Consider the following 25085-nt stretch of genomic DNA (forward strand, 5'->3'; position numbering starts at 1 on the left):
AAAAACCGCAATTTAAAATCATATTTCTCAAACTAGGTAAACCTTATTGAAGACTACTAAGGTTTTTATTCTAGCTGAATAATATTGGAATGATTTATCTTAGTTTGGATTATTGGAGGTATAGGATAGTGTTGTGAATTCAATACCAAGAACAAAGTATAATGAAAGAGAAGAATAAAGAAGAAGGAAGAAGAGGAGAACACAAATATTGGTTATAACTGCTATTCTTTTACTTTCTCTTAAAACAAGATTACAAGAATAACAAATAACCTCTCTCACCCTAAATTAGAATTTGCAGCTTAGCAATGATGAGAGACCAATATGCTATTTATAATAAAACCTAACATACTAACAAATTGGCTTTTTCCACAAGGCCCATTACACAAGCCAACTTAATAAACAAGCTAACTTAACAAATTAGGGTTTAAACACTAAAACCTAATTTAACATGCTAACAACCCTAGCATCTTCGACACAAGCATGTGAACAACCTTCGACTTCATGCTTAACCCTGTCGAACCAAGAAGCTACCCTTCAGCCATACTAGAGTTCGATCCAATATCTCACAAATCTCCACCTTGGATCTAACTCTACAACATCAAGGAAACAAACTAGCTTTCTTCGTGCAGCTTTATCAACTGCATACAGTGGAAAAACTTGCAACTCGGCAATATCTTCTCCGCTGCCGTCAAATCTGCATTCATGGCTGCCTCTCCCTTCAACGCTTCCAAACAACCCTGCTGAACCAGTAGAGCTTTTATCTTCAAGCGCCACAGACCGAAATCATTCACTCCGGTGAACTTTTCAATCTCATACTTTGTTGAAGGCATCTTCTCCACGCTCACCGCACCAATTTGTTGTGAATTCAATGCCACGAACAAAGTATAAAATAAGGGATGAATAAAGGACAAGGAAGAAGAGGAGAACACAAATATTGGTTATAACTGCTATTCTTTTACTTTCTCTTAAAACAAGATTACAAGTTTAATAGAATAACAAATAACCTCTCTCACCCTAAATTAGGATTTGCAGCTTAGCAATGATGAGAGTAGTATGCTATTTATAATAAAACCTAACATACTAACAAATGGGCTTTTTCCACAAGACCCATTACACAAGCCAACTTAATAAACAAGCTAACTTAACAAATTAGGGTTTAAACACTAAAACCTAATTTAACATGCTAACAACCCTAGCATCTTCGACACAAGCATGTGAACAACCTTCGACTTCATGCTTAACCCTGTCGAACCAAGAAGCTACCCTTCGGCCATACTAGAGTTCGATCCAATATCTCACAGATAGGAACTAGTAGTTAGTGACTTAGAGGATAGAATATCCTTCTTTTCTGTATTTTCATTGGTTATATAATAAGGATAAGAGTTAGTTGATTGGGCAACTAACTAATAACAAACTGTAATAGAATTGATGATTGAATAACAAAATGTTCATCTTCTCCATTCCTTCAGTTACATTTCATACTTGTTTCAGTTCTTAGTTCATGAAAGCTTGACACTCTCGATATGGATTTCGAGTGAATCACATGAATGGCCAAATAAAATATAAAACTATGTATTGTACATTAATGCAGTCTCTTCTAACAAAGTCAGTTGAATCGATAATAATAGAAGAGTTATTTTAGTAAATACGAGGAAAGGTGGATTATACACTCTTTTTGATTTAAAATATAAAAGAAAGTTGAATAATTTAAGTTTAATATAATTGGTCTGTGGAAAATTTGATTGTAAAAGAGTTATAATATACAAGGTTGTTAAAATCTCGATTTAAAACCTAAACTCTATAGATTTCACGTATCTAGGTTAGCATTTCGTGTTAAATCGCAGGTAAAAACCTTTTTATGTAAAATTTTATTCTGGAACGATTTTACGTGATTTAAATCTTTCTAAAATCAGTGAAATCGTGTAAAATCGTTGGATTTTACTCTTTGACTTGATTTTACTTTTTTTGGTCAAAGTTAAAAATCACATGTTATATTTTGGCCCATAAATTTTCTCTATGGATTTTTAATTTTATTCAAATTCATATTTTGGTTATAATACTAAATAATTTTTAACATTTGGAGATGAATTTAATCAAGTCGAATATGAATGTTCTAATTAATGAAAATGATGTTGCAGAAGGATTGAACTTTTGATTAAGTTGAAAAAGAAGATGAAAAGATTTGTTTTTTTGAACTTGAAAAACTTATGAAACTATTGTTTTTTATAATCTTTTGGGTGTTACATTTTATGATTTGGTGGATAATTTATGTAGTTTGATACATGTTTGTGAATATTACACTTTATTATGATAATATAGTATATTTTTGTTTTATAATTAAGTTAAAATTTTAAATAATTAATACATTTAGAATATTATATATATATATATATATATATATATATATATATATATATATATATATATATATAATATATATATATATGCCGTATATATAAATTTAATATAATTTTAATATGAGGTAAACTCTATAATTTTACGTTTTGATTTTACCTAGATAAAACGACTTAAGATAAAAACTCGATTTTGACAACCTTGATATATACTAGCTAATTATTTTAAAGCAATATTTTATGATTTTTCTTTTCTTTAATAAGTGATATGTAAAGTAGTTATTTTAATAAATGGGAGGAGAGGTTGATATTTTTTCTTTCCTTTCTTTATCTTACATCAGTCTTATGAACAGAGTGGAGTCAATTTTTCAAACTATCGCATCGATGCATCCAAATGCAAGTGGGACAAGAAAGACAAGTGTTTGACTCTATGAGTTTGAATTCATAGTATGTAATAAAATGCAATGGAATGAAGTAGTAACTAATTAGATTGTATAGAATATCATGGAATTCATTTCATTCCATTTCATTATCTATATTTTATTTAATTTAATTTGGAGTTAAATAAAATATTTTTAATAAAATAATCAAAAAATAGATTGATTACATTAATATATATATATATATATATATATATATATATATATATATATATATATATATATATATATATATATATATATATATATATATATATATATATATATATATATATATATATATATATATATATATATATATATATATATATATAATTCTGCTTCGCCTCTCTTCCCCTATGTTTTGTCTCATTCTGCTTCATTATGTTATATTTCATTAATCCAAACATAACCTAAGTGTCTATTAACACAGGATTTGAGGATTTGAGGATTTGAGTGATGTATGCTTTTTTTCTGTTTTATAGACGAATTGTTAAAAAAGACATATAAAATTAAAAAATATCAATCACTGAATTTATCAAGAGAGAGAAATTAAGAGACACATTAATGTGTGTGTCTATATATATATATATATATATATATATATATATATATATATATATATATATATATATATATATATATATATATATTAAAAAATGCTCTCACTTGATATGCTCCCTATATATATGGGAGCATATCAAGTGAGAGCATTTTTTAATGAGAGATGAGAGGAATAAATATTAACTATTGGATTCATCAAGAGAGAGAAATTAATGGCCACATTAATGTATTAACATTCTCTCTCGATGAAAATGGCACAAGAAGTACCGAAACAACAAGTAAAACAGGAAAACGAAACGACAATCAAATAAGGAAAATACTAAAAGAAGACAATCCAAAAAAATACTAATACTGGAGATGAATGTTGTAGGAAGGCAAAATCCAAGAGCACTAAAAGAGAACTCTGAAGGATAGAAAAACACTTAGAAAGGGGGGATTGAATAAGTGTGACTTTAAATCTTGGACGATAAAAATAAATTGCACAATTATTTTTATCCTGGTTCGCTGTTAACGAAGCTACTCCAGTCCACCCCCGCAGAGATGATTTACCTCAACTGAGGATTTAATCCACTAATCGCACGGATTACAATGGTTTTCCACTTAGTCCGCAACTAAGTCTTCCAGAGTCTTCTGATCACACACTGATCACTCCAGGAACAACTGCTTAGATACCCTCTAAGACTTTTCTAGAGTCTACTGATCAACACGATCACTCTAGGCTTAGTTCACTCCTAAGACTTCCCTAGAGTATTCTGATCAACACGATCACTCTAGTTACAAACTGCTCAGCCAACTGCTAAGACTTCCTAGAGTATACTGATCACACGATCACTCTAGTTCCTTACAACTTAATGTAATCTATTCAAGAGTTTACAAATGCTTCTTAAAAGCGATAATCACAACTGTGATATTTCTCTTAACGTTTAAGCTTAATCTCACTAAAATATTACAACAGCAATGTAGTGAGTTGATGAAGATTCTGAGCTTTGATTGAACAGCGTTTCAGCAAGTTTGATATTCACAGAATAGATGTAGAAATTGGTAACCTTGCTTCTCATCAGAACTTCATATTTATAGGCGTTGAGAAGATGACCGTTGAATGCATTTAATGCTTTGCGTGTTCCGTACAGCATTGCACTTAATGTTATACGCTTTTGTCAACTACCTCGAGCCTTGTTCACGCTGTGTCTACTGACGTAGCCTTTAGTAGCTTTTAACGTTCCTTTTGTCAGTCAGCGTAGTCTGCCACCTGTACTTCCTTCTGATCTGATGTTTGTGAATACGACGTTTGAATATCATCAGAGTCAAAACAGCTTGGTGCATAGCATCTTCTGATCTTCTGACCTTGAAGTGCTTCTGAGCGTGATACCATCTTCTGATCTTCAGTGCTTCTGATCTTATGTTCTTCTGATGCTTCCATAGACCCATGTTCTGATTCTGCTTCGACCATCTTCTGATGTCTTGCCAGACCATGTTCTGATGTTGCATGCTGAACCATTTGAGATACAACTTCTGAGCGCTGAATTATGCGTACTCTTTATATATATTTCCTGAAAGGGAAATTGCATTGGATTAGAGTACCATATTATCTTAAGCAAAATTCATATTATTGTTATCATCAAAACTAAGATAATTGATAAGAACAAATCTTGTTCTAACAATCTCCCCCTTTTTGATGATGACAAAAACATATATAAATGATATGAATTTGCGATCAGAAAGAGTAGACGGCAAAAGACAAATTACACAGCTATAGCATAAGCATATGAATATGTCTCCCCCTGAGATTAACAATCTCCCCCTGAGATAAATAATCTCCCCCTGAAATAAATACTCGAAGAACTTTGATAAAAGACTTCCCTGATTATTTCGGTAGAGACGATCATATAAGCTTCTCCCTTCAGAGAATTCATAGCTTCTGACTTCTGCTTCCATTGGACAGCTTCAGAACTTGAATTTCTTTAGATCCTTAGAACACTCACAGCTTCTGATTCCTGCTTCCATCGTGGACAGCTTCAGAACTTGAATTTCTTTGATCTTCAGAACATTCACAGCTTCTGACTTCTGCTTCCATTCAGGACAGCTTCAGAACTTGAATTTTCTGGATCTTTTAGATCATTCATATCTTCTGATTTCTGCTTCCCTCGGATAGCTTCAGGACTTTGAATGTCTACCAACATCACTTCATGCTAGATTTGTATCAGAACATTATTGAATGTACCAGAGCATCATCAGAGCATCTCTACATCCTGAAATGTTACAGAACAAAAACTAAACGACAAAAGTCAGCATGAACGAGTTAGAACATAAAATGTATGTTTGAACACATTATATGTATCAGAGCCATATAGGCTGAAATAATGTATCAGAGCAAATAATGTATCAGAGCCATAACATTATATGTATCAGAGCAAATAGAATTTTGTCAGAACAGGATAGACAATGATATTCAAATTCTATTATCAGTGCTTCTGATTCATTCTTCTTTCTTGCTTCTTATCTCTGAAGCTTGACAGCACTCAGCTTGCTTCAGTTTCCAAGAGCTTATTCCTTTTACAGAATAACGCTTCTTATGGTTTTGCTTCTAGTGTTTGCTTCTGAAGATTTACTTCACTTCTGTACCTGCAAAACACTCAAACCATATAGAACTTGCAGTTCTTGTTAGTGAATGTGTGGGAGCCTTTACCCAGCAACTGATAGATTAATCAAATCATTTATCATTTATCTTCTCCCCCTTTTTGTCATAACATCAAAAAGAAAATTTAAAAAAAAATTCAGATGCATAAAACGACAAATAAAACATTTACTGGAATGTAAAACACAAAGAAACTTTTCATTGATAATCAAAAGATAATACAAAAGGTTCCTATGTTTAACAAGATGAAAAACATTCCTAGCAAATACAAAGTAGAATTTCCAAAGAGGAAATCACTACAAAAATTAAAAACAGAACCCTAGCTAGACACGCTCTGTGTCAACCCATCAAGAATCCCGGAGGACTTCTTGTCTTCCAGACTGAAACCTCCACTGTAGGAGAGATCCCAGAACCAAGGAGGAAGTGAGGGACAGTTCACAGACAGAGAGCTAATGTTGCAAACGGGGCTTTCCCTCAACATAGAAGTCAAGAATATCATTCTTAACCTCCTCCCATAACTCAAGAAAGTCTTCTGTCTTTGGATGAAAGTTGATAACAACATCAAAGAAGAGTCTGACTTGAGCGGTATTAGAAGAGCCATCCCGAGATGCACAGAGATCTGTCGCCTTTGAGTCATGGAGCTTCAACAGACTTAGAGTGAACGCTAGGTTTTGAGAGAAGAAATGAAAAACGAGAGAGAGAGAGAGAGAGAAAAAAAAAACTTTAGGAGGAAAACAAAGAGATAGGAAACCAAAAACCATTTTGAAGAGTATTTAAAAGAAAATAAAGTGAAACGAATGAAGAAAAGCATTTAATGTTACGTGACGTGAGGAGAGATAATAAAGACAAATGAGGTGACTAGCACAGTTACCTATGGTCGGCGTCCCTTCAACTGCACGCGCGCTTATCCATGAATAGTAACGACAGGTTTACCATCCCGAGATAAAACGTAACAGCTGTTTTGCTTTAAAAGAGGTTCTGAATCAACTTAGACAATGAAACGTTAGTAATAACCGAATCATAATTTCTAAAAGATTTCAATCAGAACTTCTGACTAAAAAGAATGTTCCACATTCATTTCAGAAAATACTCATACATGAGAACTTCTCATCTTCTCATTCTGGGCATAAATCCATACTGATGTTCTTCAGAATGAACTTAAACCTATCTTCAGCCAGGGGTTTTGTAAAGATATCAGCCCATTGATGGTCTGTATCAACAAAGTTTAAAGATATGACACCCTTCTGAACATAGTCCCTTATGAAATGATGTTTAATCTCAATATGTTTAGCTTTTGAATGAAGAATAGGATTCTTAGATAAACATATAGCAGAAGTATTATCACAGAATATAGGAATGTTACTCTCAAATATCTGATAATCTTCTAACTGACTCTTCATCCAGAGCATCTGTGTACTACAACCAGCAGCAGCTACATATTCTGCTTCTGTCGTTGATAGAGCAATAGTTGCTTGCTTCTTGCTGTACCAGGAGATCAAATGACTTCCAAGAAATTGGCAACTTCCTGAAGTACTTTTTCTTTCAATTCTGTCTCCAGCATAATCAGCATCGCAGAATCCTACTAAGTTGTATTCTTTAGATTTTCTGTAAACTAAGCCAACATTAGTAGTACCTTTCAGATACCTTAGAATTCTCTTAACAGCAGTTAAATGAGATTCTCTAGGATCTGATTGGAATCTAGCACACAAACAAACACTGAACAGAATGTCAGGTCTAGAAGCAGTCAAATATAGAAGAGATCCAATCATACCTCTGTATAACTTCTGATCTACCTTCTTACTTACCTCATCCTTACCTAGGATGCATGTTGGATGCATAGGAGTTTTGGCTTCTTTGCAGTCCAGAAGATTAAACTTCTTCAGAAGTTCCTTCACATACTTGGTTTGGTGAACATATGTTCCTTCTGATGTTTGATTTATTTGTATTCCAAGGAAATACTTGAGTTCTCCCATCATGCTCATTTCAAACTCAGCCTGCATAGACTCAGCAAACTCCTGGCCACTGGTGCAAAGGTTTCTGTATAATCAATCCCTTCTTGCTGACTATAACCCTGAGCCACCAGTCTGGCTTTGTTTCTTACTACTTCACCTTTCTCACTGAGCTTGTTTCTGAAGACCCATTTTGTACCAATTATATTGAATCCATCTGGTCTAGGCACAAGATCCCAAACATCATTCCTTGTAAACTGATTCAGTTCTTCTTGCATAGCAATTATCCAGTCTGGATCTTCTAGAGCATGATCAACAGAAGTTGGCTCGATCAAAGATACAAGACCTAATTGACAGTCTGCATTGTTCTTAAGGAATGCTCTTGTTCTGATTGGATCATCCTTCTTTCCAAGAATGACATCTTCTGAATGACCAGAGATGAGTCTGGATGATCTTCTGACAGATGGTTCTTCAGAAATACTTAGATCCTCCAGAGAAGCTGATACTTGATCTTCTGGTTCTTTGCTTCTGAGGAGCTCTGCTTCTGATGCGTTTCTTCTTGGCTCAACAACTTCTGATATATCAATATCACAATCTGCAAAATTATCAAACTGCTTTGGTTTTTCAGAACCAAGCTTATCATCAAACCTGATATTGATTGATTCTTCTACAACCAATGTTTCAGTATTGTATACTCTGTAGCCTTTTGAGCGTTCAGAATATCCAAGAAGGAAACACTTTTGAGCTTTGGAATCAAACTTACCAAGATGATCTTTAGTGTTCAGAATAAAGCATACACATCCAAAAGGATGGAAATATGAAATGTTGGGCTTTCTATTCTTCCACAATTCATAAGGAGTCTTATTTAGAATAGGTCTGATAGAGATTCTATTCTGAATATAGCATGCAGTGTTTATTGCTTCTGCCCAGAAATGCTTAGCCATATTGGTTTCATTGATCATGGTTCTGGCCATTTCTTGCAGAGTCCTATTCTTTCGTTCTACAACCCCATTTTGCTGTGGAGTTCTAGGACAAGAGAAATCATGGGCAATACCATTCTCTTTGAAGAATTCTTCAAAGGATCCGTTCTCAAATTCACCACCATGATCACTTCTGACCTTTATGATTTTACACTCTTTTTCAGATTGAATCTGAATGCAGAAATCAAAGAACACTGAATGAGTCTCATCCTTGTGTTTTAAGAATTTTACCCAAGTCCAGCGGCTATAATCATCTACGATGACTAATCCATATTTCTTTCCTCTGACAGATGCTGTTTTGACTGGTCCAAACAGATCAATGTGCAAGAGTTCTAATGGCCTTGAGGTAGAAACAACATTCTTAGACTTGAATGCAGGTTTGGAGAACTTGCCCTTCTGACATGCTTCACAAAGAGCATCTGATTTGAATTTCAGATTAGGGAGTCCTCTGACCAGATTCAGTTTGTTAATCTGAGAAATCTTTCTCAAACTAGCATGACCTAATCTTCTGTGCCAGACCCACTGCTCTTCAGAAACAGACATAAGACAGGTCACCTTCTGACTCATAAGATCTTGCAGATCTGTCTTATAAATGTTGTTCTTCCTCTTGCCTGTAAATAGGATTGAGCCATCCTTCTGATTTACAGCCTTGCAAGACTTTTGATTAAAGATTATATCATAACCATTGTCACTCAATTGACTGATAGATAAGAGGTTATGAGTTAATCCTTCAACAAGAAGTACATTAGAAATGGAAGGAGAGTTACCAGACTTTATAGATCCAGAGCCAATTATCTTGCCCTTCTGATCTCCTCCAAACTTGACTTCTCCTCCAGACTTAAGCACCAGGTCTTGGAACATAGACCTTCTTCCTGTCATGTGTCGTGAGCATCCAGAGTCCAGGTACCATGACATGTTGTGCTTTGTCCTTCTTGCAGCCAAGGATATCTGCAATAGGAATAATCTTATCCTTAGGTACCCACATTTTCTTGGGTCCTTTCTTGTTAGATTTTCTCAAGTTCTGATTGAACTTGGGTTTAACATTATAAGCAATAGGAGGAACAACATGATAATTTTTAATGTGAGTTTCATGATATTTCCTAGGTTGTGTCACATGCTTCTGTGTGTGTGTTATGTGAAAACTTTGAGCATGTGAAGTGTGCCTAATATCATGAGAGTGGCCATACTTGAACTGATCATACAATGGCTTGTATGTAATTTTCATTTCATCAACAGGTTCAAGTTTGTATGGGGTTTCACCCTCAAAACCAATGCCAACTCTTTTGTTTCCAGATACGGCATATATCATAGAAGCTAGCTGACTTCTGCCAATACTTCTAGATAAGAACTTCCTGAAACTTAAATCATATTCTTTCAGAATATGGTTTAGACTAGGAGTGGATTTTTCTGAATCAGAAGGAGATCCAACATTATTGGATAATTTTAAAAGTTTTTCTTTTAATTCAGAATTCTCCAACTCAAGCTTCTTTGTTTCAAATTCAAATTGCTTTTTCAGCTTTTTGTATTTGAGACTAATCTGAGACTTGAGTTCCAGAAGTTCAGTTAGACCGGAAACTAACTCATCTCTAGTAAGTTCAGAAAATACCTCTTCAGAATCTGATTCTGATGTAGATTCTGATCCGTCATCTTCTGTCGCCATCAGCGCACAGTTGGCCTGCTCATCTTCTGAATCATCTTCTGACTCATCCCAGGTTGCCATAAGACCTTTCTTCTTATGAAACTTTTTCTTGGGACTTTCCTTCTGAAGATTTGGACATTCATTCTTGTAGTGTCCAGGCTCATTGCATTCATAGCACATGACCTTCTTCTTGTCCAATCTTCTTTCATCAGAAGATTCTCCACGTTCAAATTTCCTTGAACTTCTGAAGCCTCTGAACTTCCTTTGCTTGGTCTTCCAGAGTTGATTTAGCCTTCTGGAGATCAGGGACAGTTCATCTTCTTCTTCAGATTCTGATTCTTCAGGATCTTCTTCTTTGGCCTGAAAAGCGTTAGTGCATTTCTTGATATTAGATTTTAATGCAATAGACTTACCTTTCTTTTGAGGCTCATTTGCATCCAGCTCAATTTCATGGCTTCTCAAGGCACTGATCAGCTCTTCCAGAGAAACTTCATTCAGATTCTTTGCAATCTTGAATGCAGTCACCATAGGACCCCATCTTCTGGGTAAGCTTCTGATGATCTTCTTTACGTGATCAGCCTTGGTGTATCCCTTGTCAAGAACTCTCAATCCAGCAGTAAGAGTTTGAAATCTTGAAAACATCTTTTCAATGTCTTCATCATCCTCCATCTTGAAGGCTTCATACTTCTGGATTAAGGCTAGAGCTTTAGTCTCCTTGACTTGAGCATTTCCTTCATGAGTCATTTTCAAGGACTCATATATGTCATAGGCCGTTTCCCTGTTAGATATCTTCTGATACTCAGCATGAGAGATAGCATTCAGCAAAACAGTTCTACATTTATGATGATTCCTGAAAAGCTTCTTTTGATCATCATTCATTTCTTGCCTTGACAGCTTCACGCCACTGGCATTTACTGGATGTTTGTAACCATCCATTAGAAGATCCCATAGATCACCATCTAGACCCAGAAAGTAACTTTCCAGTTTATCTTTCCAGTATTCAAAGTTTTCACCATCAAATACCGGCGGTCTAGTATAACCATTGTTACCGTTGTATTGCTCAGCAGAGCCAGATGTAGATGCAGGTGTAGATGTAGACTTTTCACTTTCATCAACCATCTTTTAAATGAAGCGTTTTTCTCTTCCTGAATCTTTTCTATACACGGTTAAGTGCTTGCACCTTAGAACCGGCGCTCTGATGCCAATTGAAGGATAGAAAAACACTTAGAAAGGGGGGGATTGAATAAGTGTGACTTTAAATCTTGGACGATAAAAATAAATTGCACAATTATTTTTATCCTGGTTCGCTGTTAACGAAGCTACTCCAGTCCACCCCCGCAGAGATGATTTACCTCAACTGAGGATTTAATCCACTAATCGCACGGATTACAATGGTTTTCCACTTAGTCCGCAACTAAGTCTTCCAGAGTCTTCTGATCACACACTGATCACTCCAGGAACAACTGCTTAGATACCCTCTAAGACTTTTCTAGAGTCTACTGATCAACACGATCACTCTAGGCTTAGTTCACTCCTAAGACTTCCCTAGAGTATTCTGATCAACACGATCACTCTAGTTACAAACTGCTCAGCCAACTGCTAAGACTTCCTAGAGTATACTGATCACACGATCACTCTAGTTCCTTACAACTTAATGTAATCTATTCAAGAGTTTACAAATGCTTCTTAAAAGCGATAATCACAACTGTGATATTTCTCTTAACGTTTAAGCTTAATCTCACTAAAATATTACAACAGCAATGTAGTGAGTTGATGAAGATTCTGAGCTTTGATTGAACAGCGTTTCAGCAAGTTTGATATTCACAGAATAGATGTAGAAATTGGTAACCTTGCTTCTCATCAGAACTTCATATTTATAGGCGTTGAGAAGATGACCGTTGAATGCATTTAATGCTTTACGTGTTCCGTACAGCATTGCACTTAATGTTATACGCTTTTGTCAACTACCTCGAGCCTTGTTCACGCTGTGTCTACTGACGTAGCCTTTAGTAGCTTTTAACGTTCCTTTTGTCAGTCAGCGTAGTCTGCCACCTGTACTTCCTTCTGATCTGATGTTTGTGAATACGACGTTTGAATATCATCTGAGTCAAAACAGCTTGGTGCATAGCATCTTCTGATCTTCTGACCTTGAAGTGCTTCTGAGCGTGATACCATCTTCTGATCTTCAGTGCTTCTGATCTTATGTTCTTCTGATGCTTCCATAGACCCATGTTCTGATTCTGCTTCGACCATCTTCTGATGTCTTGCCAGACCATGTTCTGATGTTGCATGCTGAACCATTTGAGATACAACTTCTGAGCGCTGAATTATGCGTACTCTTTATATATATTTCCTGAAAGGGAAATTGCATTGGATTAGAGTACCATATTATCTTAAGCAAAATTCATATTATTGTTATCATCAAAACTAAGATAATTGATAAGAACAAATCTTGTTCTAACAAACTCGAGTTGTATCTCCCTAACCAAAGACCTGAAAAACAATACTAATCTCCATTGAGCAACAAAAAAACACCCTAAGGAGGTCAAAGACACTCATACTACTGTTGGCTCAGATGCTGGATAGAGTTATTGAGCTACGCTGAGAAAGCACATGAGTTCTCTAGTACTGACCTACCAAGTAACCATTTCCAAGCCAAAAGAATGCTCATATCACCCACTTCATTCGCTGACACCAAATTACCTAAGAACACTATATCATTGTGAAAGTTCTAGATTAACTAGACCACATCATGACAAGTCATTATATACTCACTAAGTCGAGACAAACCATTAATAGGAATAACATCTAAAAAAGGGTCAAGGAGTCTCTGGGTAAAACTACAAGCCATCCCAACCAACTGAATTTTTTTACCAGATAGAAACCATTACATCACAAATCACAACCGAATGAGAGGATGACTCTAAAAACCTCGAACAAAAAGAGCAAAAGATATCATTCGAATGAATGATGATCCTAGTGTGTGTAAACACTTTTACATATATTCATGGCATCATACATATTTTAAAAAAGTCTACCAATATATTCTTAATATCAATTGAGTCTTATATTATACAACTATTTGATTCGTATATTTATCCACCAATCAATTTAATCTCGAACATTAATATCAAGGGATTAATAAAAGTAAAACTTACAAAAAAAAAATAATGTGTGTATAAAGTTATGGGTTAAGTATGTTTTTTGCCCCTATAAATAACTCAAAATTCAGCTTTAGTTCCTATAAAAATTTCCTTCAAATAATAGTTCTCCTAAAATTTGCCGTCCACAATTTTTATCCATGCCTTCTACTTAATGCCTTATACTTGCTCTAATGGAAGTTGACATGGCACGCCACGTGACTTAAGGTCAACATCATACTTCACTACAAAAAATTGTTAGATAGTGGGGGTTACAAACCTTCCTAAATGGTAAAAAATTACTTCTCAACAAAATATGTACATCTCATGAACATTCATATACCAGAATGTCAGTTTTAAAATATCAAGAAAAAATCGGTAAATGCATGTTTCTAAAGAAGCCAAAACCAAGTTGATATTCATGTGTCATCTATATGTGAAGTTCATAAGATTACAAATACACATTCAGAGCACAACATGATAAACTGTCAAGAAGCTAGCTTACTGAATCATTATACTGGCAATTGACAAACAAGATATGTTAATAGTTTTGTTATGTTATCAGACATACTATTCTACCATGTGGTTGGTTCTATGCCACAATTCATTACTAATTAACACACTTGCCCACATTGATTATATTTTCTTATTTCAATATCACAATTTGATTTCCTTATAAGATAACTTCTTCATGGCAGTCACAAGTCACACCAGAATAACCAAGAGAAAATAACTTCATAGTTGCAATATCACATCTTGATATGCTTGTAAAATATGAATAGAATAATGGGGTTTGGAAGCAATACCCGGATAAGGGTTTTTCAGTCAACTCTGCTTATGACAACATTTTGGCTTGGACTAGAGTCAAGGAAGGTGGGTTTGAAAGGGTTTTGCAAGGGTCTTCTATGATTTGGAAGAGTTTGGCACCTTCTTAATTTGTAGTGTTCTCTTGGAGATGATTTAAAATAGGCTAATGACTAGGAAGAATCTCATGAAGCAACAAATTATGTTAGATTCTAGTAATGGGGGATGTGATGTGTGTGTGAGGCAGGTGGAGTTGGCGAATTATCTCTTTATTTTGTGTGAGGCTGCAACTTCCATATGATAAGAATTTTTATATTGGTAGGGTGGTCAAGGCCTCGGTCACACTCAATCCTAGGGATTTTTTTAGTTGTTACACGATTTAGGTCATGAGAAACATGCTTCTTTAGGCTTGGTCTCGATCTGATATTCTTTAATTTGGACTATTTGAAAAATACGAAACAAAATTATTTTTTTAAAGAAAACTAAACTGTTAATCACTAGTTTTCTACAATTATAAACTTGGTGTGGAAGTGAATTTATGCACATTCTTTGAATTTTGGTATTTCTCTGAGAGCAAACCCACTCAAATGGATGGGCGGTTAGAGATGTGTTAAATGGTCAGTTATCCTCATTTTATTTTGGAATGATGGTGCTGCGTATTTTCTTTCCATTTGTTCTCTCCAAAGATCTTTGTGCCTAAAAATTAAGGATAGTCTACACAGTTTATTTGGTTGACTTTAGTTTCTCTTTGGTGGTAGTTTTTTTTTTTTTTTTTTTTTTCTCTTCTAATTGTTTTTAGTTCTTGTCTTTAGCGAGAGTTACCGTTCGAGTTAACTTTTACTTTCTTTTCATATTAATTTATATTTCCTACTTCACTATTAAAAAGTTATATTGACAGTTACACGTATTGGATTAGCAATTAATGAGTAATAATATCATGAAAATGAAGTGCAGTCTCTTATCCTTTTCATGAGACTTGTTTCCTAAACTTTCCATTTCTTTATTTATAATATTGAATCATTCGAGCCATGAAATTTTCAACGCATCAACCACTCACGCATCTTTATATTTATTAAATCAATACTATTCATATGACCCAACATTGTAGGACTCTCCCTGTCTCAATTAAGTGTCTTATTTACTCCATAGATAGCCCTCCTATTTTGTCTCAAATAATAACCACTATAAAGTGACACAACTGTATAAGATCTCAACTCCGAATTTTGGTGATAACGTTCAACCTAATAATATCAATGTTCGTCGGTTGATCTATGAACATAATACTTATTCCTTAAATTCTGATTATTAGATTACTCAAATAGATCCAATGAGAATGGTTGTGTTGTGTACATTGTTTCTAGTTATAAATGGAGCGTGGGTCCTTATACCAACCCAATCGGGTTTCATGAAAGTAACACTTACTAAGTCTTTAGGCATAGTTGGCTCAACCTATTTAATGCACCCACATGCAATTCAATCTATTCATACTGAATCCAGTAAACTACTGACAAAACTTTACCTTCATTGCGTAACAATCTCTCATCACACCACAAATAAATACCCTTCAATTTTTGTCATTACTACTACTATTATTATTGATCTTCCCTCACATTGCAATACGGAGAAAATGTTCTAAAAAGAAAACTATATACAGTTATATAATAGTGAACCATATCTATATACATTATGAAGTTCCCAACACATTCTTATCTATTTTCCACTACATTTCTTCGTTTGACAATATTTTTAGTTGTTTTGTTCAAAACAAAGGCTGTTTTGAAACTGCCGCCAAATGTTTCGATTCCAGCTGTGTTTGTGTTTGGTGATTCAATCATGGATACTGGAAATAACAACAATATGTCAACACCGTCTCGGTGCAATTACCCTCCTTATGGAAGAGATTTTAAAGGAGGAATTCCATCCGGAAGATTTAGCAACGGAAAAGTTCCGTCCGATTTTATAGGTAACATAAGTTTTATATTATTCTTATATTTTTTTTAATTACGAATCAAAACGACAAGAGCTAAAATCTTAATATTGTATTGAGTGATTCGGTCACTTATAACACATGTCTATGTCTTTGTTATAAATTATTTCTATAAAAAAATATAGGTCAAATTATAAAATTTGTGACAAATTGTAGTTAAATAAAATGCCGTAGCTAAATAGAATCTCATAAAATATTTGTTATTGTTACATTGTAGTTAAATAGTGCATCTAATTAATTTGTTTGGGTTAAATTGTAGATAAAAATTTAATACGATTTTGACTATAGTTTGTGAAAATAAGCTGAAAATAGCTTATTAACATGTCATAAGCTGATTTTAGAAGCTATTTTAAGTAGTGTTACAAATGCTTGCTTATATCTTATGATAAACTCAAAGTAAATCAAAAGAAATACTAATTTAATCTAAGATGTGAATTTTAATATAGTTGTTTTTTGTTTTTAATTTTAAATTGTACTATCAGCTTCAGAATTAGGAATAAAAGAGTATCTACCAGCATATTTGGATCCAACTCTGCAGCCTAGTGAATTGCACACAGGTGTGAACTTTGCATCTGGTGGTGCAGGATATGATCCTATGACATCAAAATTAGAGGTACACATTTTTTTCATCAACCACAAAAATGCTACTAAATAAAATTGGTATTTTCATTTATGAATTATTCTTCCTTACTCTGTTTAATCAGGTAGCTATATCCATGTCTGGACAACTAGACTTGTTCAAAGATTACATTGTGAGACTTAAAAGACTTGTTGGTGAAGATAGAACAAATTTCATCTTAGCCAATAGTCTCTTTTTTGTGGTATTAGGAAGCAATGATATTTCTAACACATACTATTTGTCTCATATGAGACAAGTGGAATATGATTTTCCTACATACTCTGACTTCTTAGTCAACTCGGCTTATAACTTCTACAAGGTAATTTTAATTTGGGTTAATAGTAGTTTACCCCCTGTAATATGAGCGTGTTTTGGTTTACCCTCCTACCGTTGCCAAAAGCAGGTTTTGGCAACGATGTTTTTGAAAAAACCGTTGTCAAATGGTAGGAAGGGGGCAAAAACAAAATTCGCTAACATTACAGGGGGTGAATTACTATTAACCCTTTTAATTTTAATCTTTCATTGAAAATATTTTATCCACTCCTAATTTTTCTAACACCTGTCACACATGGTTAATACAGTTGAATAAATTTATAATAATATGTTTTAAAATCTGATTAACCAGATGTGACATGTGTATAAAAAATTAGTGTCTAAGTATTTGAGTATCATTACTATTTGGAAATGTAACAATTTTTTTATTTTCTTTACAATTGAAGGAAATGTATGAACTAGGTGCAAGGAGAATTGGAGTATTTAATGCACCACCAATGGGGTGTGTGCCATTTCAAAGAACAATGGCAGGAGGAATACAAAGAAAATGTGTGAAAGAATACAATGATGCATCTGTGCTCTTTAACAACAAGTTGTCACTTGGGATTGATTCTTTTAACCACAACTTTCCAAGTAGCAGAGTTGTTTACATGGATGTTTACAGCCCTCTACTTGAAATCATTCTAAACAATCAACAATATGGTAATCTTCCATATTTATGTTTAATTTTTGTCCGAGAGAATAATGATCAGAATTCTACATTTTAAACGTGAATAAATCAGATGTCGTAGAGTTAAATCTACGCTATCTATAAACAAATGTTCACTCAATTATCACATTAACGAGAAAAAAATATTTTTTTAATATTTTTTTTTCAATTGATTGAATATTTATTTAACCTTTGAAAAATATTTATTGTGAACTTGTAGGATATGGAGTGGGAGACAAAGGATGTTGTGGCACAGGAACAATAGAAGTTACTTATTTATGTAATAGTTTGGATGTCACATGTTCCAATGATTTGGATTATGTGTTTTGGGACAGTTTTCACCCAACTGAATCTGTTTACAAAAAACTTGTTCCCCCTATTCTCCTCAAATACTTGCACAAGTTTATTTAGGTATAAAAACATTATTGATTATTTTGTGCAATTCTAAATTTACAGAATAATATCATCTTAGCAAGGATGATGCTCTGGTTAATATATTTAAAAATTTGACATTGTTTTTTATTAGTAGAATTCATTTTGACTAAAGTGTAATACATATTAAATATGAAGCTTGTTCTTCCTTCATTTCATCAATTGTTCTATAATGCATATAATAAGAGATGGAGTGAAAAATTCAGCTTAGAGGTGATCAAATTTAAAAGTATACTTTAGTAAATGAAGTTTAAAATTTGAAATGTACAAAAGATATCTTAGGTTAATATTGACATATAAATATAAATTTTGCATTTACTTTTTGAAGTTGTGTTCATCTTTGTATGATATAGTAATAAATATCATAATTGAGATGAGTTTTTCGATGATCATATAATCAAGTTATTTATGAGAAAATCATCTCTGTATTTGGGAAATACAATAATGAAAACCTTCTCAGATGGATGGATGCATAAAGCTTTTGAGCTAGGATATTAGAAAGAAACAATTTCTCCTACTTTTTCAATGAGTTTGTGGGAGCAAGGGAGACCGATTATGTTGTAATTAATAACAATAATAATTATTATGAGTGTTTTTCAAAATGATAAAAAATTGTGTAAGTGAGAAATGAGTAATCATGGGAAATACTCTCACATAGAAAATATCACTCATTTTAAATTTTTTTATAAAGAGTTACATTAATTAACTCAACAAAAGGGTAAAGAGGATAAAGTGTTACATAGACAAATGTGATGGTCATAAGTCTTATCCACTTGTTTCTTCCACACCCCCTTGTCAGTGTCACCTCTGACACCGGCTCCAGGTTAGAGGACGTGGATGTAGAGGTGCTTGTGGCGGCTTGTAAGTGGCACTTGATATTAGTGGTGCTCGTGGTGGCTTGTAAGCGGCACTTGACATCAGTGGTGCTCATAGCGGCAAGCCGCCACACATGGCAGTGATAGTTGCTCTTGTTTTAATAGTTATTGTTTAAGTTTATTTTTTGAATTCGAAAATATGCAATGCTTAGTTAAGTGTTGCAGTAGGCAATTGAAATAGACAACGCTTGGGAAGTGTTGCAGTAGGTGAAAAGTTGCAATACTTGGTGAAAAATCATTGTTGAAAGGGTGTGTTTCATCAAGGGTCACAACCTTGTGAAACAACACTACTTCACCTATAAATTCATACTTCTAGATTGAATAAAACACATTACAGACGTACATTCTCTTCAATAAAAATTTCAGATTCCATCTTCCCTATATTCAAATTTTTATCGATCTTATACAAATTCGAAATACACTGAATTATCATGGATATTCCTTTGTGTTAACATTCAGAAATTTGAGAGTGCTTTAAATACTATTAGAAAAGTGATTCGTTCATGATTCAAGCCCGAATCCATTCAAATTAGAAGCATCATCTAACATATTCTTCCTCCATTATATGGGGAAGTTTTTTTCCCCTTCAATGCTACGGTCAAACTGACTCTCTCTTGAGCACCATATATGTCATGTGTTGTGAAATGAATCAGTGGAAAACACAGGTTTGGGTCAGGCAGCCCATGTCACAGCTGAGCGATCTGAGTGATGTATGCTCGATTCCTTAAAGACCATATGGGCTACTTCTTTCTAGTACCAATAAAGTTATCATAGTTCATAGTTCCTTAAAGACGAAGCTAGGAAGAGTGAAGTGATTGATTCACATGCACAATGGTTTATGTGAAGATTATGGTAACGAGTCCTTCAAGCATTGCTTAGGGGAAGTCCCTTGAGCGTTGTTTGGGATGAGTCTCTCAGGTGTTACTTGGGTAAGTTCCTCAAGTTTTTCTTGAATGATTCCTTCCATAATTACATAGGGGAGAGTCCCTCAAGTGTTGCTTGAGGAGAGTCTCTTTAGTGTTGCTTGGGGCGAGTCTCTGGAATGTTGCTTAGGGGCGAGTCCTTCAAGCATTTTTTGGGCGAGCCGATCTCTTAAGTGTTGCTAGGGGTGAGTCTCTCAAGTATTAATTGTGGAGGAACATGCAACAATTAATATTTAGGTATCCTATTTTTTTCTCTAGAAGGCACGATTATTGTGAGTCAGTAATCATATGCAAGCTAAATCTTGAGTCGTAGATGTCTTTGTTATCCAATCATTGGCGCATATCTATGTTTGGATAATGATAACTCATGAGAACTAGGTAATTGATTTTATAATAGTGGAATTTTGACCCTTTTCATATTCACACTTTTTTCATCTTTTATATACTTTTTAAGTGTAGGTTAATTCTCAAGCTTTTTTTAAGTACTCCTCTATATTCTATCCTTCGTCATTTTAAGCCTATGTATCAAGTTTTTCCTTATACTTTTCCTTTTTCAAAAATGGTGATTATTAGGATATATATATATATATATATATATATATATATATATATATATATGAGAGGGGTCACGTAATTGAGTCCTCTATTGCTTAGGAACAAAAGTTTCAGGTCCTAGATATAGTGTTTTTATTCAAATCCCAAGTTTCATATGATGATAGCGTGATGATAGGCCAAAATATGATGGATAGGATGCATGGTGCGACTAAAGCTCTCTGAAACCTGTGACATTTATTTTTCTATTTTTAGTGATATATATATATATATATATATATGTAAAAGGCCTAGTAAGGAAGGGAGGATTGCAACCATCCCTGAGGTGACTTAACCAATTAGGGATTATCTCGCCCTAACTGCGCCTTGCTCCCCCAATAGTGAGATACATGGGAAAACATGTTTCTCGGTCAAAGAGAATTCAGTATTAGAAGCCTAAGCAATGTCTCCCTAGGAAATAAGAATCAACGGTCCACCACTGACTAAGTGGGTGGTTATCATTCCCGAGGGAACCCTAACTTCATGCCTAAAATCCTCTATAAATAGCTCGTCCCAAGCACAAAGAGAGATGAATCATAATACACACAAAATAACCCAAAATATACAGATCTTCTTGCCTCTCGTGAGCTTGCTCTTTCATCACCATAAAACATCACGAAATAAGGCCTCCCTCACCGCGGGTAAGCCCTAAACCACCAGAGAAATACAAAGGACTCTCGTGATCTCTACTCGCATATGGATACCATGTAGTATGTAATTTTGGACAAGTACAATGGAGCATGTAAAACAACCTAAGAAAGATTTATGTCTTAGCTTTCCAACGTAACTGACCACACTTAGACGAACTTACAAAACCCAAGGCACGCGTGAAAAAGGACAACCAATATCAGTTAAGACTTGACTACGCTCCTGACCCTAATTTCCATATTTCAACAGAAAGGTTAGCTTTCCAAATCAACTAACCCTGCCTCAAACGGACTTACGAACCTCAAGTTATGCTTGAAACAAGATGACCAATATTCTCTTGTATTTTATGCAATTTATTTGTCTTATTTATACTTATCGAGAAGTATTTGACTTATTTAGACTTATTTCAATGTATTCAACTTATTTCGAATTATTCCCCAATTTAATAGTTCAGAATTCGATTAATAGATATAAACGACAATTTTCACATCAAGAAAACAACAACTAACATATATCACCTCAAATATTCATGTTTTTCTTCATCAGCTCATCATATAGCATATGAACATCAACAATTAATTTTTATAGTATAGATTCACACTAATTTCACATCAACAACAATAAAATCAGCATCAACAATACCAAACAGAAATCACAATCAATACAATCATGGATGTTTTTCACAAACATCTCACAATTCAATCAAAAACATCATAAAAGAGAAAAGGGGCTAAGGGATCCCCATTATCCCTTAAGTTTAACACCCATCATGAAATAATCTCCCCTTACCTCGATTAAGTCAAAAAACTTGAGTTCTTTGTGATTGGAGATCCTACTCTTGCAATTCTCTCTACTAGGGTTTGCCTCATCTTCTTCTTTTTCCCCAAATTGATCATTTCTAAATCCCTCTAGACTTATATAGAGAAAAACCCTATTTTGTTCTATTTGTTTTGTTTTCACTAAATCTCTTAATTTTTTTATTAATTTTATCTAACTCCACTACATGAAAAAAGTGTTTTGTGACATATAGATTGCAACAGTTCCATGAAAACCACCATCTTTCGTAAGTTACGATGGTTTCCACGGTGGTTTTGGACAACCTCCCTTTTATTTTTAAAATATTCTTACACATTTACAATGGTTGTAGGTCCAACCTCCCTAAAAAGAATTCTGCGACGGTTCTACAATAGTTGCCGCCCAAATATATTTAATTCGCGCGTACGCCTTGGACAAATTTAGGTCTAAGACGGTTCTACAAAAGCCGCCGTCCCTAAAATATCCAAATATCCCTAAAACATGCTTGGAAAAAGAGAGAAACAATATGTTGTCAGTTGCGAGCTTCATGTTCTCAACCGCCCTTTGATTTTCTTCATGTCGCTTCACGCTTTCTCAGCCATGAATCTCTCTCTCTCTCTCTCTCTCTCTCTCTCTCTCTCTCTCTCTCTCTCTCTCTCTCTCTCTCTCTCTCTCTCTCTCTCTCTCTCTCTCTCAGCAGCGAACTTCCATAACCTCTGTGTCAACCGTGAATATATCTCTCTTTCAGTCGTGAGTCTCTTTCTTATGTGCGAGTTTCCCTCTCTCTTTGTCAACTAAAAGCATTTCAAGTGAGCTAATCAATTGGCTTCTTACCCAATCCACTGGGAGTCCAACAAACAACAAATTGTAAAATTTTAAAAGGAAATAAAGGTTACATAGATGTTTCCCTTTATTAAGACGATGTCACATGATATATCATAAAAATTTACTCTTAGTTGTCCTCATCAAAAGTACATTATCAAGAACTCCTTTGATTGCTTCTTTGAGTACCCTACTAAACATGGTTCCACAAGGACTGCCAATGGTATTAGAATATTAAAAAAATTGATGGAATTAGAACAATCAGGATGGCATGAACTTATTCTAATGATTCTAAAGTTTGATACAAACTTAAGCTCAGTTTGCTGAAAGTTTAATTTAGGATTAAAGGGAAGTTGTCAGACCTAGTTTTAACAAGAGTGGAGAAAGAAAGGTAAGAGCATGAGTCAATCCAAAATTGAATTCCAATATCCATCTCAAATATTTTTTGAGTATGTTAAAGACCAGCCTCCCATTGGATTGTGGTATCAATACGAGAATGTTAAAACACTTGTGTCCATTCCACAAAGTCTTCCATAGGAGCCCCCTAGTATGAGTGTGAGTGCAATAATGCTCATGAGAACCAAGGATGGAATTAAAATCCCCAACCAAGTACCAAGAAGTTGATTTTTCTCCAAGACTAAGGTGAAACTCTTCCATAATTGTCTCATGCAAAGGTAGTTGGTAAAGGCATAGACTACAAATAAATCAAATTAAAAACCTCTCTCATCAACCAAGAGACAAATATGTTGGTCATCATTAGAAATGACCATAATATTAAGGTGTGTTGCACAAAAACACCATTATTTAGGCAAAGTATGACCCTTAATGTTAACAACAAACAATTTCATCTTAGACCTTACAAGCTTCTTTTTAGGGATAACAGGGTCGTTAAGGACCTCAATCTTTAGAGAAAGCTGAGGTTGTGAGGGGATCCAAAAATTTATTAGGGGGAATTCTATGGTCTTTTGTTGCAACAAACACTTTTTTCAATTTAGGAGTAACAACTTGAGAAACCTTATGAGGGGTAACTTTCTTGCAAACTTCCACATGATGGCTAATACACTTACAATCAGAGTAAAAATTTGGAAGATTTTCATACTCCGATTCCACAAAGAAGGAAAAACCAGATCACACCATAAGCACTTTGAACATGAGCTTCTTCTTAAGGTTCATATCAACTAGAACACATACAAAATATCCATAATCATGACCAAACTAGGATTTATTAGTTGCACCATCAATGTAGATTGGTGTTTCAACGCTATTAACTATTGCAAATAAAATTTTAGGTCGCCAATATTCCTGCGACAAGCAATGAAACCTGACCCAAACCTAAGCATTATTTTGTTGAATCCTATTAGAATTGAAGTCGTTAGACCAAGCAAATAGTTTCAAAAACCCTAGATTGAAATTCCAAGAGCCGATGGAATGGACACTTTGGAGGTCCTCAAAAGAAGATAAAGAGAATTTGAAGAAACTTTTCCTTAGAGATGTGAGTACTCATTTTGAGGGGGATTTCCAAAGAGGCGATAACTTGATGCACAAATCATTCAATTTAAAAGGGGTTCTACCATTAGGCCAAATGATCCTTCCATGTAGGTTAAGTTTGCAAGCTTTACTACCCGCTTGGTATTTTTTTCATGGGATAACAATGACGAGTCAATCACCTTTAAGGCAGGGCTAAGGTAGTTGGCTAAGTGGAATATTGCAAACAGTACTAACTACTTGAGCAAAAGAGTCTTACCAAGAGGAACCGTGGTCAGTTTATGGGGTGAAGTGAAGATGGTTGTCTAGACAGGCCTAAGTGGTGATGATCGAGTTCATGTTGAGGCGAAAGATAACAGGGTGTTAGTGGTTCATGGCAGAACATAGACGCATACCATTTCATCCAAGTGCTCTTGGGTAAAAGTTTATGATTTATGGTAAG

At 34.5% G+C, this 25085-nt stretch overlaps 1 protein-coding gene across 1 annotated transcript; it reads left to right on the plus strand.

The window, feature by feature from the left end:
• The first annotated feature begins 15866 nt into the window (after nucleotides 1–15866).
• Nucleotides 15867–18666, plus strand: LOC131594218 (GDSL esterase/lipase EXL1-like). Its single transcript, XM_058866302.1, has 5 exons — nucleotides 15867–16447; nucleotides 16954–17084; nucleotides 17176–17409; nucleotides 17810–18065; nucleotides 18293–18666. Exons 1-5 carry the CDS (start codon nucleotides 16171–16173, stop codon nucleotides 18481–18483), a joined length of 1089 nt encoding a protein of 362 aa, XP_058722285.1. The 5' UTR covers nucleotides 15867–16170; the 3' UTR covers nucleotides 18484–18666.
• The last annotated feature ends 6419 nt before the right edge of the window (nucleotides 18667–25085 follow it).

This window comes from Vicia villosa, linkage group LG4 (genome assembly GCF_029867415.1).
Source record: "Vicia villosa cultivar HV-30 ecotype Madison, WI linkage group LG4, Vvil1.0, whole genome shotgun sequence".
Lineage (NCBI taxonomy): Eukaryota > Viridiplantae > Streptophyta > Magnoliopsida > Fabales > Fabaceae > Vicia > Vicia villosa.

What these genes read in the sequence shown, in the direction of transcription:
- LOC131594218 (XM_058866302.1), top strand. Translation starts at nt 16,171, where the DNA reads ATGAAGTTCCCAACACATTCTTATCTATTTTCCACTACATTTCTTCGT. An exon ending in CTATGACATCAAAATTAGAG is followed by an intron (nt 17,085 to 17,175) that starts GTACACATTTTT and finishes CTGTTTAATCAG; the next exon opens with GTAGCTATATCCATGTCTGG. An exon ending in TCTAAACAATCAACAATATG is followed by an intron (nt 18,066 to 18,292) that starts GTAATCTTCCAT and finishes GTGAACTTGTAG; the next exon opens with GATATGGAGTGGGAGACAAA.